The sequence below is a fragment of the Letharia lupina genome (genome assembly GCF_014066315.1).
Source record: "Letharia lupina isolate WasteWater1 chromosome Unknown contig_9, whole genome shotgun sequence".
Taxonomy (NCBI): Eukaryota; Fungi; Ascomycota; class Lecanoromycetes; order Lecanorales; family Parmeliaceae; genus Letharia; species Letharia lupina.
Genome location: NW_023502978.1, coordinates 105265 through 121686, shown reverse-complemented (window position 1 = coordinate 121686; position 16422 = coordinate 105265). Strand labels below are relative to the sequence as shown.

At 44.0% G+C, this 16422-nt stretch overlaps 3 protein-coding genes across 3 annotated transcripts; all 3 read left to right on the top strand.

Annotated features, from left to right (window-relative positions):
- Positions 1–439: 439 nt before the first annotated feature.
- HO133_010514 (uncharacterized protein) lies at positions 440–2857 on the top strand (the record flags this gene model as incomplete). Its single annotated transcript, XM_037301366.1, has 4 exons — positions 440–574; positions 666–1591; positions 1641–1994; positions 2089–2857. 4 exons carry the CDS (start codon positions 440–442, stop codon positions 2855–2857), a joined length of 2184 nt encoding a protein of 727 aa, XP_037153000.1.
- Positions 2858–4685: 1828 nt separating this feature from the next.
- On the top strand, positions 4686–7475 carry HO133_010513 (uncharacterized protein; the record flags this gene model as incomplete). Its single annotated transcript, XM_037301365.1, has 3 exons — positions 4686–4853; positions 4908–5039; positions 5088–7475. The coding sequence occupies 3 exons, from the start codon at positions 4686–4688 to the stop codon at positions 7473–7475; spliced, it is 2688 nt and encodes an 895-aa protein (XP_037152999.1).
- A 4009-nt stretch (positions 7476–11484) lies between these two features.
- On the top strand, positions 11485–12462 carry HO133_010512 (uncharacterized protein; the record flags this gene model as incomplete). The annotated part of the gene is made up of 2 exons (XM_037301364.1): positions 11485–11761; positions 11888–12462. The coding sequence occupies 2 exons, from the start codon at positions 11485–11487 to the stop codon at positions 12460–12462; spliced, it is 852 nt and encodes a 283-aa protein (XP_037152998.1).
- Between the last annotated feature and the right edge of the window lie 3960 nt (positions 12463–16422).

The following is a 16422-nucleotide window of genomic DNA, read 5'->3' as shown; positions in this document are numbered from 1 at the left end:
GAGGCAAGTGGGTTCGGCATCAGAGCGCGGGGAAGAAATCCGCGAGCAGCCAGTAACGTTAGCCTGCTACTATCGTCCATCGAGAATTGCTGCATCTTGACGGCTGACACTGAAACTGTGCAATTGATCACGCGGACAAAGATCAGGCGTGCATTGGCAACAATGGAGTGATATATCGTTGAAGAAGTGAGCGTAGTTTTTCGCTCGAGAGGGAGAACTTGGCGGCCGAGGCCCGGACTTTCCACTGCTAGCGGCATGGAAATAAGGACGATGTAGGCATGAATCGTATATTTGAAAGAATATGTACTTGATTGTTGACATTTGGCATATTGTTCCTCGAACAATATTCGATATCCTCTGGCGCCCCTCTACGAGGTTTCCGCTCGACGTCCCCTAGGCCAGGCCCTTCTCTTCTCTCCTCTCCACTACACACCACGCGATGCGGACAATCCGACCCAAGGACGAGAAGGATGACTCTACATCTGCTCCAAACTCAGTACCCAACCTGTCCAGGTCTACAAAAAGGAGGTGCATCTCCAGCGCATGCATACCATGTCGGAAGCGCAAGTCCAAGGTGCGTTGCCGCTGTCGGTCGGCCTAGTACCGCTGTGATTTCTCTGCGACGTGTTCAGGCCGAGAGTCCCTTCACTGACGCTGTCCCTCAGTGCGATGGCGGCATGCCGAACTGCTCGACTTGTACCGCAGTATACCAAACACCTTGCTTCTATGATGTCGATAGCGACCACCGACGGAAAGCGGCACTGAAGCGAGACATCGAGGCATTGAAGGGACAGAATGACGCTCTCGGTATCATCGTTGCTTCGATACGGTCATCCACCGATGCGGAAGTCGCCGAGATCGTGCAACAGATACGAGCAGATGAGGACCTTGACAACATTGCGGAATCTCTCAAAAAGAACGTCATGCTGCCCGAACGCCCTGGTGCAAAATCTGCGGAAACAGAGTTGTCAAACTTTATAGGTCGTCCCTCCATAGATGCATCGGGAGTGGTCAAGCATTATGGGCATACATCAAGTCTGAGCCTGGTTTCTGACGGTGAACACTCTCCTATGCATCTCCAAGTCTCAGAAGTGTGGACCAGAGTCACTCGAGACGCCGGGTTCGTTGAGCACTTGCTGAAAATATACTTTTGTTGGGCACATCCTTACTATGTCTTGTTCTCAAAGGAGCTATTTTTGGATGATATGGCCAAAGGTCGAAGCCAGTACTGCAGCCCACTCATGGTCAACGCACTACTGGCACTCGCATGTGCATACTCGGATCGGCCAGAGGCTCGCGAAAACCCTTCGGATCCTAGGACCGCAGGAGACCACTTTTTCGCTGAAGCAAAGCGGCTGCTAAATGAAAACGAGGCTTCCAACTTGACCACTGTTCAAGGCTTGGCTCTGATGGGGCTTCGTGAAGCAAGCTGCAGCCGTGACAGCAGCGGGTTTCAGTATGCGGGGAGATGTGTAAGGATGTTGATCGAGCTCGGCCTACATCTATCATTTGCTTCAGCCAGTGACAAGATCAGCCCCACTGAGTTGGAAGTTCGTAGGATCACATTTTGGGGCTGCTTCATCAACGACACGTAAGTCGAAAACCGGCATTCTTCAAGCGCAACACTGATAAGCCTCAAGCACCTGGTCTATCTGCATTGGAAGGATCGCCCAATTGCCACGGACCGCCATCAGCTTAGACCTACCGAATGTCATAGAGCAACACGAGCAAAAACCTTGGAGGCCGTATACAGACTACGGGATGATAAACATACCTGGCGCTGAGCAACCTACCCTGCCGACCACCCTCATGCGTGCCATGAGTTCTCTCTCGGAGATTGTGAATGACACTGTCTTCATGTTCTACGCGCCACGTGAGCGATTTACGAGCAAGAAGCTTCTTGACTTTTATGCCAGGTACACGCGATGGTTCAACAATCTGCCAGACAAACTCGGGTTGCGGGAAGTTTCTACACCTCACATTCTCTTGCTGCAGTAAGTGTAGAAACCTGATGCGTCTTCAAACATTTCCCTTTCCATGCTGCGCTTGTCGCTGAAACATGTTATTGCTTTCAACTGACTCTGACAGCGCATACTATCATACCGTTGTGTTGCATCTCTTCCGTCCATTTCTCAAAGTTGATCTCACGAATTCTAAAGTCTCGCCTCGAGACATTTGCACATCTTGTGCCAACAATGCGACCTCGCTTGTTGGAACATATCGTCAGATATATGGACTTCGCCGTGTTCCAATCATCGCAACTCATATCCTCTTATCAACATCAATCATCCATCTGTTGAATCTTCCTAACCTTTCATCGGCCCAGAATCTTGCTCTGAATATCACCTGCCTTCGCGGGATCTCCGCCAACCATGCTTTTGCCATCCGAAGCGCCGATATCATTATGGCTCTTTCCCGACAGTGGAACATTCACTTGCCTTCCGAAGTTACCCAAATAGCGTATGATCTTCCACCAGAGGTACCGGCGAGCTTACAAGATCCCCAAGCTTCTGGAAACGGCTTTACATATCTGTCGTCTGTGCCAGACGATCCCCAGCAACAGGACAATGTCCACACGAAGGATGTAACTATTGGGCTTCCTTTTTCAGCAGTCAAAAACAGCCCAAGACCATTTGCCACACCAGCAGACATGTTCTGGTCACCATTCCCAGATCACAGTGTGCCACTTCAAGCTCATGAACAGAATGGCCCTATGGACATCTCCGCCATGCTGGATGTCCCCAACAATGGTTGGGACCAATTGAGTCGAGACGGATTCAGGGTGGCCCAACTTGGAGATCCAATTCTCAGTCCTCCTGCGTACAGCCACATCAACGGCCATTGGACGCAAACATGATTTCAAGAGAAAGATTATGTGTAGCCATGAACAACGAGATCGTCGAACGAAATCGCACGTCAGGATTCGCATCCCCCCGAGAAAGCGTCCAAGAAGGCTTGCTGGACAGCATGCGGTCCATAGGGGCCATCCTCTCCCCAGGACGACAAGCCCACATATGCCTACAGACTGCTTACTGGGTCTTGTTGAAGATGTGAAAGGCTCCTCCGTATTAGGTTGCGGGAGGGGGGTATCATGTTTCCTTATGGCAAACACTGTTGCGATCGCTCACAGAGCGACTGGTACCGAACGCAGCGCCAAGGGTAAACGACCACAGCATCTATGTGGACCCTGAAAGCGAAAGAGCCTCAACTTACGGCCAATGTTACCGGTATGGCTCCTCGTGGGAAACGGTCGGATGCTTGTCTTTCCCTGAGAGAGCTTGCTTCTCAAACAGACAAAGCCTGCATTCAAGCGCTACAGGGCAAGTGAATTACTACACTTTGTCTCCATGGGACGGGCATTGGAACTCTTGATGGCTAGTCGGTCTTCATTAAGACCCAAACACCGGATGAAAATCCAGAAGCGGCAGCTTGTACACATACTGTCGAATATGGGAATATATCGCATGTTTCCTGTATCTGTACTCTGCTACCTGTATTTGGACTTCTGTGTTCTATGTATGTACCCTGCACACTATGTAAGCAAGTGCTCTCTTCAATGAAGTCTGCTATACGAGGGTAGATCTCGGATTCGCAAAGTTGTCGTCCAACTCAAGTTCAACAAATCCCCCCAAAGTACTCGACTCGAGTTCCATGTACGTGCCGATCATGATGACGAAGTGAAGGGCCCGTCTCGAAGCCTAGGCCGGTGTTGGCGCCTGTTGCTGATGACTGCTTGGCCAAGGCAAGATGGTCGGGGGAGTTGGGGCGTGTAGAGCCAGGTGCGGACGAGAGTCAAGGACGTGCGATTGTTGGTGTGATGGTTTTCCGTCCTGCTTGATTGAGATATACTGGCTCAGTCGCCAAGATACTTGCGGGACTGTATCGTGCTCGGACTGTGAAAGCAGAGCAGATTGCTGGCTTGATATCCACTATGTCTGTCCATTCGCCTACTCCTAGGGCGGTCAGATACGTGTGCGGTTGACACGCGATCCGTGTACTACTTGATTCGCTCTTCATGCCTCATGAGAAAGTATGAAAGATGACAGATGTGATTGGAGCGTTCGAGGAATATACGGTATCTTACATGGTCCGCAAAGAGTTTAGGGGTTTCGGCAAATGGATCTGCGGGGAAGCATGACATGGCGCATGCTACTTTAAACTAAGCGAGCTAAGGGTACCTTAATCCCAGCTTAAGCAAGGTTTGCTTCTTTCCCCCCACCAAGTCACCGGCACTACTGACCCAACGGGGGCGGATCTGCTGGAGAACTCTTCAATCTTCCCCACACCAATACTTTAATAACTTTATTAATGACATCATCCAAATCTTCCAATCCACTGATCCTCGCCTGCTAATAAAAAAGTCAAAATATCATCCCCCCCAATTCCACTTTCCCACTTCAGGCCTGGTATCAATCATCGGGAAACTCGGTCGGAATCGCATCTGTCAACCATGCCTTCTCAGCACCCACAATTAGCAGACATGCATGAACACCTCATTCAGCGTACCCCATGCCTTTCACTATTTTCATCGCTCCAAATCATTCTACCCTCGAATCACCAATATGAAAACTTCCTGCAAGTCAAGCCAAGGGACAATGATGCTTCTCGAGGACAGTGTCATCATACCCAACATCCCATGAGAATACTCGGCGAAGCGGAGGACGACTGGAGTGGCGGCTACAATCATGGCGGACCCAACGACTTTGGCGATGCAAAATCGTGGGCCAACAGTGCTTGCAGTCGTGATAGCATTTCTCTGCGTATCCACTGGCTTCATCATACTGCGACTCATCTCGCGCATGGGTGTGGTGAAGCGAGTGAGCAATGACGACTATGCCATCGTTATCGCATGGGTGAGCTGTCACAGTCTTCCCTCGCGGACGGTACAGAGTACTAATGGATGGCAGCTCGTCGCTTTCGGTTTCTCCTTCTCCATCTGCTATGGAACAAGCGTTGGACTCGGCCGTCACGAAGCCAATGTTGCGCCACACGACCGAGAGTCGTTGAAGAAAGCCGAATATGCCTTCTCCGTTCTCTATGTAAGTGCATATCTAGAGCAATTGGAGGATAATCGCTAATGAGATTAGAATCCGGCATTAATGGCCACCAAGACCTCCATCTGTCTCTTCTACTTGACCCTATCGAAGAATCACCCAGTATTCAGGTGGTCTACCATCGCAACACTCGCCGTGGTAAATGTGGCCGGCCTTGCCTTGACCTTTCTCAACATACTCCAGTGCCGTCCTCTGGGAGCCGCTTTCGATGACCCGATAAAGCCAATGGCCAAGTGCATCGATATCGTCACGCTATACCTCTCCTCCGCACCGGTCAACATCATCACGGATCTGGCAATACTCTTCCTACCGATGCCTATCCTGACAAGCATGAGGCTGCCCCGAAACGAAAAGATCATCTTGATAATTACATTCAGCTTTGGTGCATTCGTTGCAGTGGTTGACGTGGTGAGGATAGCGTACCTGGAATCTGCGGCTTTGGCGCGCCTGCAAAATACTTCCGGATCTGCTGCTTCCAACGCAGAATACGATTATTCGTGGATAGCATCCCTGTCCTTCATGTGGTCTGCCGTGGAAGTCCACGTGGGGATCATTGTAGCGTGCGTCCCTGGCGTCAAACCTTTGGTGACCAAGGTCTTCCCGAACTTGCTTGGCCGCATCAAGCACGCCGGAGAATTGACTGGCAACCCATTCTACGGACCTGGCGACGCTCAATGGGCAAATCTGGCTCCCAAGACTCAAAGCACCTCGAACGCTGCTCCTCCCCAGAGTCCCACGAGTGGCACCCATCTTGCGTCAAGCGGAGGAGACAGTATGGGTATGCTGGACTTCCTAACGACTCCGGACACCACCCCTGCGATGTTGCAGCAGACACAAGCCGCAGCGGCAACTGTTGGTACGGCTAGGCCCCGAACACCGAGTCTGACCATCTTCGACTTCGTCAACGACAGTCAAGCTAAGAGCATGGTGAAACTGACCAACAAGCAATCCTACTTTCCCCTAGCTCTGGTCACCGTCCTCTTCTTCCTCTGGGGATTTGCATATGGTCTTTTGCAGGTGCTCAATCAACAATTCCAGACCATTGTTGGCACAAGCGCGGGCCAAGCTGTCGCACTACATTCCGCGTACTACGCAGCCTATTTCTTCGCGCCTCTTACCTTTGGAAGGTACATTTTCAAGAAATGGGGGTTCAAAGCAACATTCATCACTGGTCTGTGCATATACGGTGTCGGTACCCTGGTCTTCTGGCCTTCCGCAGTTCTGGCATCATTCCCTGCCTTCCTCGTCTCAAACTTCATCATCGGCCTTGGCATTGCAACACTCGAGACGGCCGGTAATCCATTCATTTCTCTCTGCGGCCCCCCAGAGTACGCCGAGGTCCGTCTGAATATTTCACAAGGCGTGCAAGCTATTGGGAGTGTGGTGTCTCCAATTCTCGCAAAGAAAGTACTTTTCAGAAACGTGCTCGACGCGCCTTCACTCATCGACGTACAATGGACATATCTTGGCATTGCTCTGTTCGACGTCTGCCTGGCTCTCATATTCTTCTACTTGCCGATACCAGAAGCGTCAGATGACGACTTGGAAGAGATGGCCGAGAGGCGTGAAAGCGTCTTCAGACGAAGGTTTGCCGGTCTCCCAGTCATCCATGTGACTCTCATAGTCGGCATCTTTACCCAATTCTGCTACGTCGGAGGCCAAGAATCCGTTGCAACATATTTCGAACAGTATGTCGCATACGTCAAGCCCAACTCTGACATCGGCCCCTTCAACTACCAAGCAGTTGGGCACTCCGTCTTTGCAGTCGGCCGCTTCATAACAGCCGTCGCAGGTCTGCTCATCAAACCTCGCCGTATCCTCTTCTTGCTTTTCATTGGTGCCATAATCACTTCTGCGCTCGCCATGAGCTTTAGCGGCTACAAAGGCGTCGCCATGATCGTCCTAGTCCTCTTCTTCGAATCCGGGATCTTCTCCCTCGTCTTCGCCATCTCTTTGCGTGGACTGGGCAAGCACAGCAAGACCGGCTCGGTACTCCTCACAGCTGCTACATCCGGCGGGGCCATCATCCCCGCCATCATGTGGCCGGTAGTCAGCAATCATAGCGTCCGCTACGCGTTTTGCGTGGTGGTCGCCGTCTTTGCTTTTGGTGCTCTGATGCCAATCTACCTTTCCATCAGCCCAGCAGCCAAGAAGCAGGTAGACCCTATACAAATGAGGCAGAACTCGATACTCGGAGGCGAGATGAGACCTACGACGCCCAACAAAGCGAACAGGATCTTCAGCGCCGTGGTCAGGAGGAAGAAGACGAGCTCGGAGACTACGACCTCAGACCTGCCGACGTGTGAGCATGTGGAGGGCGAGGGGGCCCAAAGTCGATGCTCATGTCACGCTAACGGGAGGGAAGGTGAATGTTCCTGCCAGCGGGATGAGTCATCACATAAGGCGCAGTGGCCTGGCTGAGAGATCTACAATTATCCTCTGATTTGAATGCTGCGTTTGAGCGTGGCGCTGGGGATAACCGCCCAAAATCGAGGCTTTGGAGATGGTGTCACATAGCATGGCATAGCGTAGCACATCACATGGTCGGTGTCCATGTCGAATCTGACACCTTGGAACGACTATGTATCCGATCTCTTTTCCAGAAGGCTCCCAAAACTTCCTGTATCGCATCGTCCCACAATCTCCGGCTCCGTGCAGGCGGACAGACCAATCAACCAACCCGTTCGCACGCACGCACGCTCGACGCGCCATCCGTCACCGTTGTGTACCCGCGTCTTTGAAGAACCCCGCTCGAGTTTTACCCACACTCCCTTTCTCTGGTTCTCTGGGTCTCTGGGTCTCTGGTTCCCGGGGCCTACGCCATCGTACACAATCTGTGGATATACTATCTATCTCTATCTCTGTCTCTATCTCTGTCTCTATCTTTCCTCCGCTGGTGTACGATTGACCTTGGGTCATGGGGTCGTTGTAGCTGCCTTTTTGGGGGGTTTCCCTTCGTTGGACTACTTCGTCGGACTACTTTCTCTCTTTCTTTTTTCTTTCTTTCTTTCTTTCTTTCTTTTTCTCTTTTTCTCTCTTTCTCTCTTTCTCTCTTTCTCTCTTTCTCTCTTTCTTTCTTTTTTCTTTCTCTTTCTCTCTTTCTCTCTTTCTCTCTTTCTTTCTTTCTCTCTTTCTCTCTGTCTCTCTGTCTCTCTTTCTCTCTGTCTCTCTGTCTCTCTGTCTCTCTTTCTCTCTGTCTCTCTGTCTCTCTGTCTCTCTGTCTCTCTTTCTCTCTGTCTCTCTGTCTCTCTGTCTCTCTGTCTCTCTGTCTCTCTGTCTCTCTTTCTCTCTGTCTCTCTGTCTCTCTGTCTCTCTGTCTCTCTTTCTTTCTTTCTCTCTGTCTCTCTTTCTCTCTTTCTCTCTTTCTCTCTTTCTCTCTTTCTCTCTTTCTCTCTTTCTCTCTTTCTCTCTTTCTCTCTTTCTCTCTTTCTCTCTTTCTCTCTCTTCTTCTCTCTTTCTCTCTCTCTCTCTCTCTCTCTCTCTCTCTCTCTCTCTTTCTCTCTTTCTCTCTCTCCAGGCGGGGCCTTCGGGGTGGACGTCCAACCAATCTTTCCGTCCAACAGGCACGCCGTCCCTCCATCGACGGAACCGGGAAGCGGTGATCGATTGATCTACTGTGTGGCATGCGCTCGCCGATACCGGTTGTAGAAGTCGGTGGCCTGGGCTGGCGGTGGGAGTGGGGTCGATGGGATGGAGCGGGATGGTTTTTTTTTCTTTGGGCGCATGGGTGTGCTGGACTTTTGTTGCTCGTGCTGGGTGGGTTTGAAGCGGTGTGGCGTATTCGTTGCGCATTCTCTTTTTCTTCCTTCTTCTTTCTTTTCCCCGAGGACGGCTTGGGAGGAGGCTGTGGCTGTTGGGATTCCGGTTCGGATTCGGGAAGGGTCCGATGTCTGTTCGGCACGGATGGCTGATGCTGGATGTGGATGGATGTAGTCGGGCCGGTTCCTCTGACGTTGCGTGTGCGGATTCGGTGCCCCGTCGGGAGAGAGGAGATGGTTGTTCGAGCTTTGCTCGTGCTTCGTCAGGTGAGGTTTGGGCTTGCGATCTGTACCGGTGTGTTCGCAGATGCGACGGTGGTCCCGTGCGTCGACTGCGAGCGCTGAGCTGGACTGGACATGTCTGCGCTGTTTTTCCGACGCAGGATGTGCCAGTTTGGTACTCGTGAGGAAAGGGCGGACGGATGTTCTTGGCTGCTTCGGGATGCCTCTTCATTCGAGCGTGGCTTAGAAGCATGTTCGAGCTTGAGCTTCGTCGAGTAAATGCAGGTGAGCAAAAGCATGTAGCATCGCAATCACACGCTAGATGACGGGTGCCCGAGCCGTTGTTAAAGCCTCTTGCAGGACCTTGATATGTCCGGGAAAATTGTGGGCGACGATCTGTGTTGGTTTTTGGCTGATTTGTTTGCAGATGGACAGTCGTCTCTTTCAACATTCATGACAGTTGTAGGCACTAAGTGGTAGCACGGACTTCGGTATGTTCAGCTGCGGTGGGTGTGGTCGTGCAATATTTTCGACGGTTGATTTGGAAATCACCATGCCGATCAGAGTTTTCTGATTCTGTATAGGCAACCAGCTGGCTCGTTAACAGCCCCTTGTTGCAACTTGTGATGACGACTTCTGTCATTGATGCCAAGCAGACGTCGGCACTCGAGCCCGGGCAATATAACTGGCGTTGAAACACTGTCCTTTGTTCATTAGCCTTCTGATTCCTTCAATAATGATCGATGGATTTACTTCTGCGTATTACTCTGCTGAGAAGTGAGCAGACAATGAAAAAAATATGAAGTGTATCAGAGGGTAAGTACATTCAAAGAAAGCTGGCATATATGCGTACCGCAGTGCCCATTGTTGATCCGGCTCCGGCAAGCGGCGCAGCGGTCAAATACGTCTTGATATACGTGTTCTTACGAAGATAGTCATTCTATTACAGTTGGAGACAGTGGTGGAATGGCAAAAAGATCGAAAAATATGCGAATGACTTGATATGGGGCCACAAATCTAATCTGAGCCAGCGATTTTAGTTGCAAGTATCAAACCGGAGAAATGTCTCTCTGATACTGAGACACGATGTGATCTTACACATTTCGAAACCATCGTGTAAGTCACGTCAAGCAAGTTTCGCATAGTGTCCAGTCATCAGATAGAAGATGTAGAGGTTGGATGCCATTATTGCTTGCTTAAGTGCGGCGCACATATCCTGAACGCATGTATCATTGACTGAGAATTCACTTGCTGTTGCACAATCTGAAGGGGTCGAGCCACTCCATGAACACTCTCTCATAGCAAAGAAGCAACCATAGAAAGGACGCAAAGGTTATATGCCATGCGCTTGATCAAAGTGGTATCCATGTGTGGAGACGGGAGATGGTTTTGCTTGGGGTTAAAGTACTCTCGACAGCCGACGCTAGGAGCTATGGATGCTGGTTGTGAATCTCCTCAGTGTCGCTTCCGCGGTGAAGCGCAGTTTTTCATAGCCTTGCAGGCTTCACCCTTGATATGGTCACACTTTCGTAAAGGATGAGCTTTTCTAAGTGAACCAGATCAAGCAATTAGAACTCTAAGACTATCACAACGGCAGAGGGAACTACGTTTCCGAAGCATCATACCTTAAGAAGTTTCGTTTTGGAAGGTTGCCACACTGTCATGGAACATGGTGCATTGAATGCAGCACACAAGGGAAGGATGTGGATGAAGAAGGATGCCGTCGAAGAGTGACATACTGAGAAGCATCTTCCTACACAAAATGCATCATATCTTACTTTTTGTTGGAAAGAAAGTAGGGAGGCTGGGGAATGTCGCGTAGAGAAGCACAAAGCTCATCTTTTTCTCCATGCATCTTGACTCGGCTAATTGCGCGTCGACCATGGGGCCGCAGAAGCACAGTTCTATTATTAATCAAAGGTAAAATCTAGAGGTAGAAGGACTGGAGCTTCCGAGGTGAATTCAGCACTCAACAGTAAGGTACCTAAGGTACTCTCTTACTTGTAAGTGCTTTCGAAACCGTTACAATTTACAAGATATTCCTCTCTCCCCTATACTTGGTAACTTCAATACTTAACAGACAGATTCTTTTCCATAATGCTTCGAAAGACAAAGGTATCAATGTACCCTTTCTAAATATTATACTACCATGCATATTGCCTAGGGTACTTTTGTGTCGGTAAATTACATGGAGTAATGAAATCGACATGTGGCCCCACAGTTCGGCAAAAGTTCATGATGAAAGCAGCGCTTACCCGCAAAACATCCTAGCGCCAATTCCAACTCCCGCTATCTACTTCTATATTTCTAATCACCCCCACTTTCCGCCCACACTCTCACATCCGCACCTCAAAGACCATCTTCACCCATCCTCCGCTGCCTCCGCTGTTCTTGCTTACATCCACGGTCTTTCGACCATTGCGTCGCATTGTTAACTCACCATGGCAGCCATGGACGCCTACAAGGGTCGCAAGGCACCAAACGTCTCTCACTATCTCGCCAATCTCAACGCACTTCCATCCGCCCATGACGTCGCGACCCAACAACAGGATGATTTCGAGGATGAGCTTGCTCAGTTCACCAATACCGAATTCCTCGATTTTGACGCCGGTGACTTTCTCGAGCAACCCATGCCTGAGTATGATCCAAGTCTAGAAGAGAAGGCGAGGAGGGAGAACGCCGCTGCGAACAATAAAATCGGTGCCAAGGGCATGGATTTCGTCACGGGTATGTTGATCGGAAGACTCACCCAATACGTCCACATGTCTTCGCGCATCAACAGAAGACTGCAGGCGTACCTCACAAACGTACCTCAACAACATCCATAACTCAACGCTGATACAAACCCGCTAGGCGACTTCCCCTTCGCCGGCATAGAGCCCTTCATCCCTACCTCTCCTCAATCCGCCGTCACCGCTCCTATCCAATCCCAATATCCGAGCAACGGACTACAGCCCGCCATATACCCCACCTCCACATCTCCCATTTCCTTCGAACAAGCCTTCAACCCCGCCGCCTACCCGGCCCAAAGACACCATCTCTCCCCCACCCCAACGGAAAGTCCATCCGCCCACAACAACCCCTCCGAGCCCGAAACCCCCGCCGCCCGCCTCGCCGCCGAAGAAGACAAACGTCGCCGCAACACAGCCGCCTCGGCGCGCTTCCGCGTCAAGAAGAAGCAGCGCGAACAGGCGCTTGAGCAGACGGCCAAGGATCTGGAGAATAAGACGCTCCAGTTGGAGCAGCGCATTGGACGCTTGGAGACAGAGAACGAGTGGTTGAGGGGCCTGGTGGTGGAGAAGAATGGGGGCGCCAAGGAAGATTTGAGGGTGAGGTGGGAGAAATATGGAGGTCCCGGGGAGAGGAAAGGTGAGGCGTCGAAGAAGGGCGTGGGGACTGAGGTGGTGGAGGAAGGCGCGACGGATTAAAGTAGATTTGATGGGTTTATGTATGCATCTTGTTTTCTTTTTCCGCGAAATGACTGTATGTATGTGTAATATGAGTCGGAGATATGTACCGTCAGCATTTGGATGCACGGTAGACGCACAAGTATCGGGTTTTGGTTCCTCGTGTACTGCGCGGCGAAAAACAACTTCGCCGTCCGCTCCGTTACATTTACATCCTTATACCATCTTCGCTCCTCCGTGAGTCCCAACTACCTTGCCGACCTCCCGCATCACAGATCCAACAAACCACCCTACCCTACCCTACCCTACCCTACCCTAACGATACCATACCATACCTATTCTTACCCACCCTACCCTACCATACCTACCCTACCTACTCTACCATACCTATTCTCACCTACCCTACCCTATCCTACCCAATCTTACCCACCCTACCCTACCTATTCTCACCTACCCTACCCTATCATATCTATTCTTACCCACCCTACCCTACCCTACCTATTCTTAGCTACCCTACCCTACTCCACCCTACCTATTCTCACCCACCCTACCTATTCTTATCCACCCTACCCTACCACACCTATTCTTACCTACCCTACCCTACCTATTCTCACCTACCCTACCCTACCCTACCCTACCTATTCTTACCCACCCTACCCTACCCTACCATACCTACCCTACCCTACCCTACCCTACCCTACCCTACCCTACCCTACCCTACCTATTTTTACCCACCCACCCTACCCTACCGTACCTATTCTTACCCTACCCTACCCTACTCGTATTCACTAGGATTTGCAATCTACTAGAATTTGCAATCTTTAAAATCTAATTCATATAAAACATTATTATAAGGGCGTAGTTTACTGACGATTAGCTAGCGAATATAGACTATAAAAGATATAGGGTCGTTATGGGGTTTAATAGTATATTTAATAGTAGAACTAATCTCTAAGAAATACTAAAACTTCGAGGTATACGAAGTAAATCTATATTCGTTAAGCTCTTAGATATATAAGATATATTATTAAAACTAAATTTTAAAAGAGACTCTAATATAATATATATAATATCGATATCTTAGCGTAAGCAGCGCTAAGGCTTATAATAATATTAAGTTTAATAATTATCTTCTCTTTTAAGCTTTAATATAAGAGCGTAGTTTACTAACGATTAGCTAGCGAATATAAACTATAAAAGATATAGAGTCGTTATAGAATTTAATAGTATATTTAATAGTAGAATTAATCTCTAAGAAATATTAAAACTTCGAGATATACGAAGTAGATCTATATTCGTTAAGCTCTTAAATATATAAGATATATTATTAAAATTAAACTCTAAAAGAGACTTTAATATAATATATATAATATCGACGTCTTAGCGTAAGTAGCGCTAAGGTTTATAATAGTATTAGATTTAATAATTATCTTCTCTTCTAGATCTTAATTTTTAAGCGCTTAAGTAAAAATAGAATACTTATTAAAAAATCTTTAAACTCTAATAGAAAAATAAGAGAAAAGAGTTAATCTATTATAATATCGTTTTAATAAGATAATAGAATTAATTATTAAGCGCCGTAGACGTATTATTAATATATTATATAATAATATTAATACTATTTTTAAAAATAATATCGCTTATAGTATTAATTAATAATAATCTATAATAAATCGATATATTTAATATTAATATTTTTATAGCGCTAATTAATAGCCTCTATAGCGAATAATATTAAATTTAAAAATTTATAATAAAATCTTAAAAATTTGATAAGTGAAAGAAGAAAGAAGAGTTTTTCGATAGATAACGTTATTTTTATAGCGTATTATATCTATAGCGAAGTAATATAATAATAATCTTTATTATAAAAATTTAAAAGTAGTAATTAATAAAGCGACGCGTTCGCGATAACGTCTTTAATTATTAATTAATAATAATAATAAAAATAATAATAATAGTTAGATAACGCGGCTCTATAAGATAATAGCGAAATAATATTATATCGCTATTATCTATATTACTAAATATTACTCACTAATAATAATAGCGCTATAATAAAGAATATAAAAATCTCTTTTAAATTATTTATTTTTATTCTTTATAACTTTTAATATCTCTTTTATAAGTACTTATTCTAGCGCTATAACGTTAATATTAATATTAATATAAATATAATATATCTTATTATATTAATAATCTACTTCTCTTTATTATAAATATCTTATTATTATTAATCGCGTTAATACGTAAATTAATAATTTTATAATATTCTTTTTTAATAATAATAATAACTTTAATAATAAATATATAATCGTCTTATAAACGCGATTACTAACTCTTAACTATTTCTATTATTATCGCTTTATATATATATCTATTAATAAATCTTAATATCTAATTTATTATATAAAACTTACTTTTATTAAAATAACGATTTATATATTTAAGATAAGTCTTCTCTTTATAATAATTATAAGACTAGAAAGCGCGATATTAGTCGCTATATTAAAATTTCTTTATATCTTTAAATATAAATAAGAAAATTAATATAATATTATTATTACGCTAGATAATCTTAAAAGCTATTTTATTAATAGACTAAGCTTAATAAGAAGATTATCTAATAATATAAATTATAGAGATATATAATAATAATAACTTTAATTATTTTTATTATAATTATAAATCTCTAAGACTAGTTTATAGCGATAAATAAATATATAATAAAATTAGAGAAAATAAATAAGTTATTAAAGAAGAAGTTTAAGAGCCTTTATTAATATATAATAAATATTAATAAATATTAACTCGATAATTATACTTTAATTATCTTCTTATTAAAATAATAAATTAATAAATTTAATTTAGAATTTAATAATAAGATAATAAAGAATATTTAAATAGCGATCTTTTTTTAATAATAGCGCTAGCGTAAGACCTCTAGATAGTTCTTTAATAATTACTTTAGATAAAAATATATCTATATTAATAATATATATTCTAATATAATATATTCTCTTTATAATAGAATTTAATAAATAATTAAATAATATAATTATTTAATTAATTTATATTTTAATAATAATAAGTATAAAGAAATACGCGCGTAGTATAAGTATTATCTAGAAATATATCTAATTTAATTAATATTTATATCTTATTTTATCGCGTTTACTTACTTATTATTAATTTATATAATTAAATAAACTCTTTAATAATAAAAGACTTATTATTATTTATTATTTATTATTTATACTTATTATTTATTTATTTATAGACTTAAATTAGCTTATTAATATTAATAAATTTATTATCTAATAATTATTAATTATACTCTTTATTTTAATTAATTTATTTAACTTTATATTAAATGTCTTTCTTATATTTAATCTTATTAATAATTTCTTTAATTTTTTAAAACTTATTATTATTAATAAACTCGAGAGTTTATATAAAGATATTTACTATATTATTATAATCGCGATTATAATAAAACTTAAATAATAATATATAAAAGATATTATAAATTTTATATATTAAGAATAAAAGTAGATAATATATTTACGCTTTTATCTTATCTATAATTTAAAATAATTCTATAAATTTATAAAATAACTTTTTATTTAAATATTTTTATTTTAAATTCTTAATTATTAATATTATTAAATTATCTATCTTATAATTTTAAAATTAATATATTTTATTATAATATTTAAATTAAATTATAATAGCGCTATAAAAATACTTAGCTATCTTATTTCTTAATATTTATAATTTTTTTACTTTATTATTTATAGCGAGTATCTCTCTCTTAATAAAGTTATTTTTAATCTCTTAATAAATTTTAAAATAATATTTATATATTAAAAAGAATAATATTATTTTAATAAAGAAATATTAATTATTTATATAAGTAAACTCTATTATTAATAGTTATTTTATTTAAATATTTTACTTATTATTAATAAATATATATAA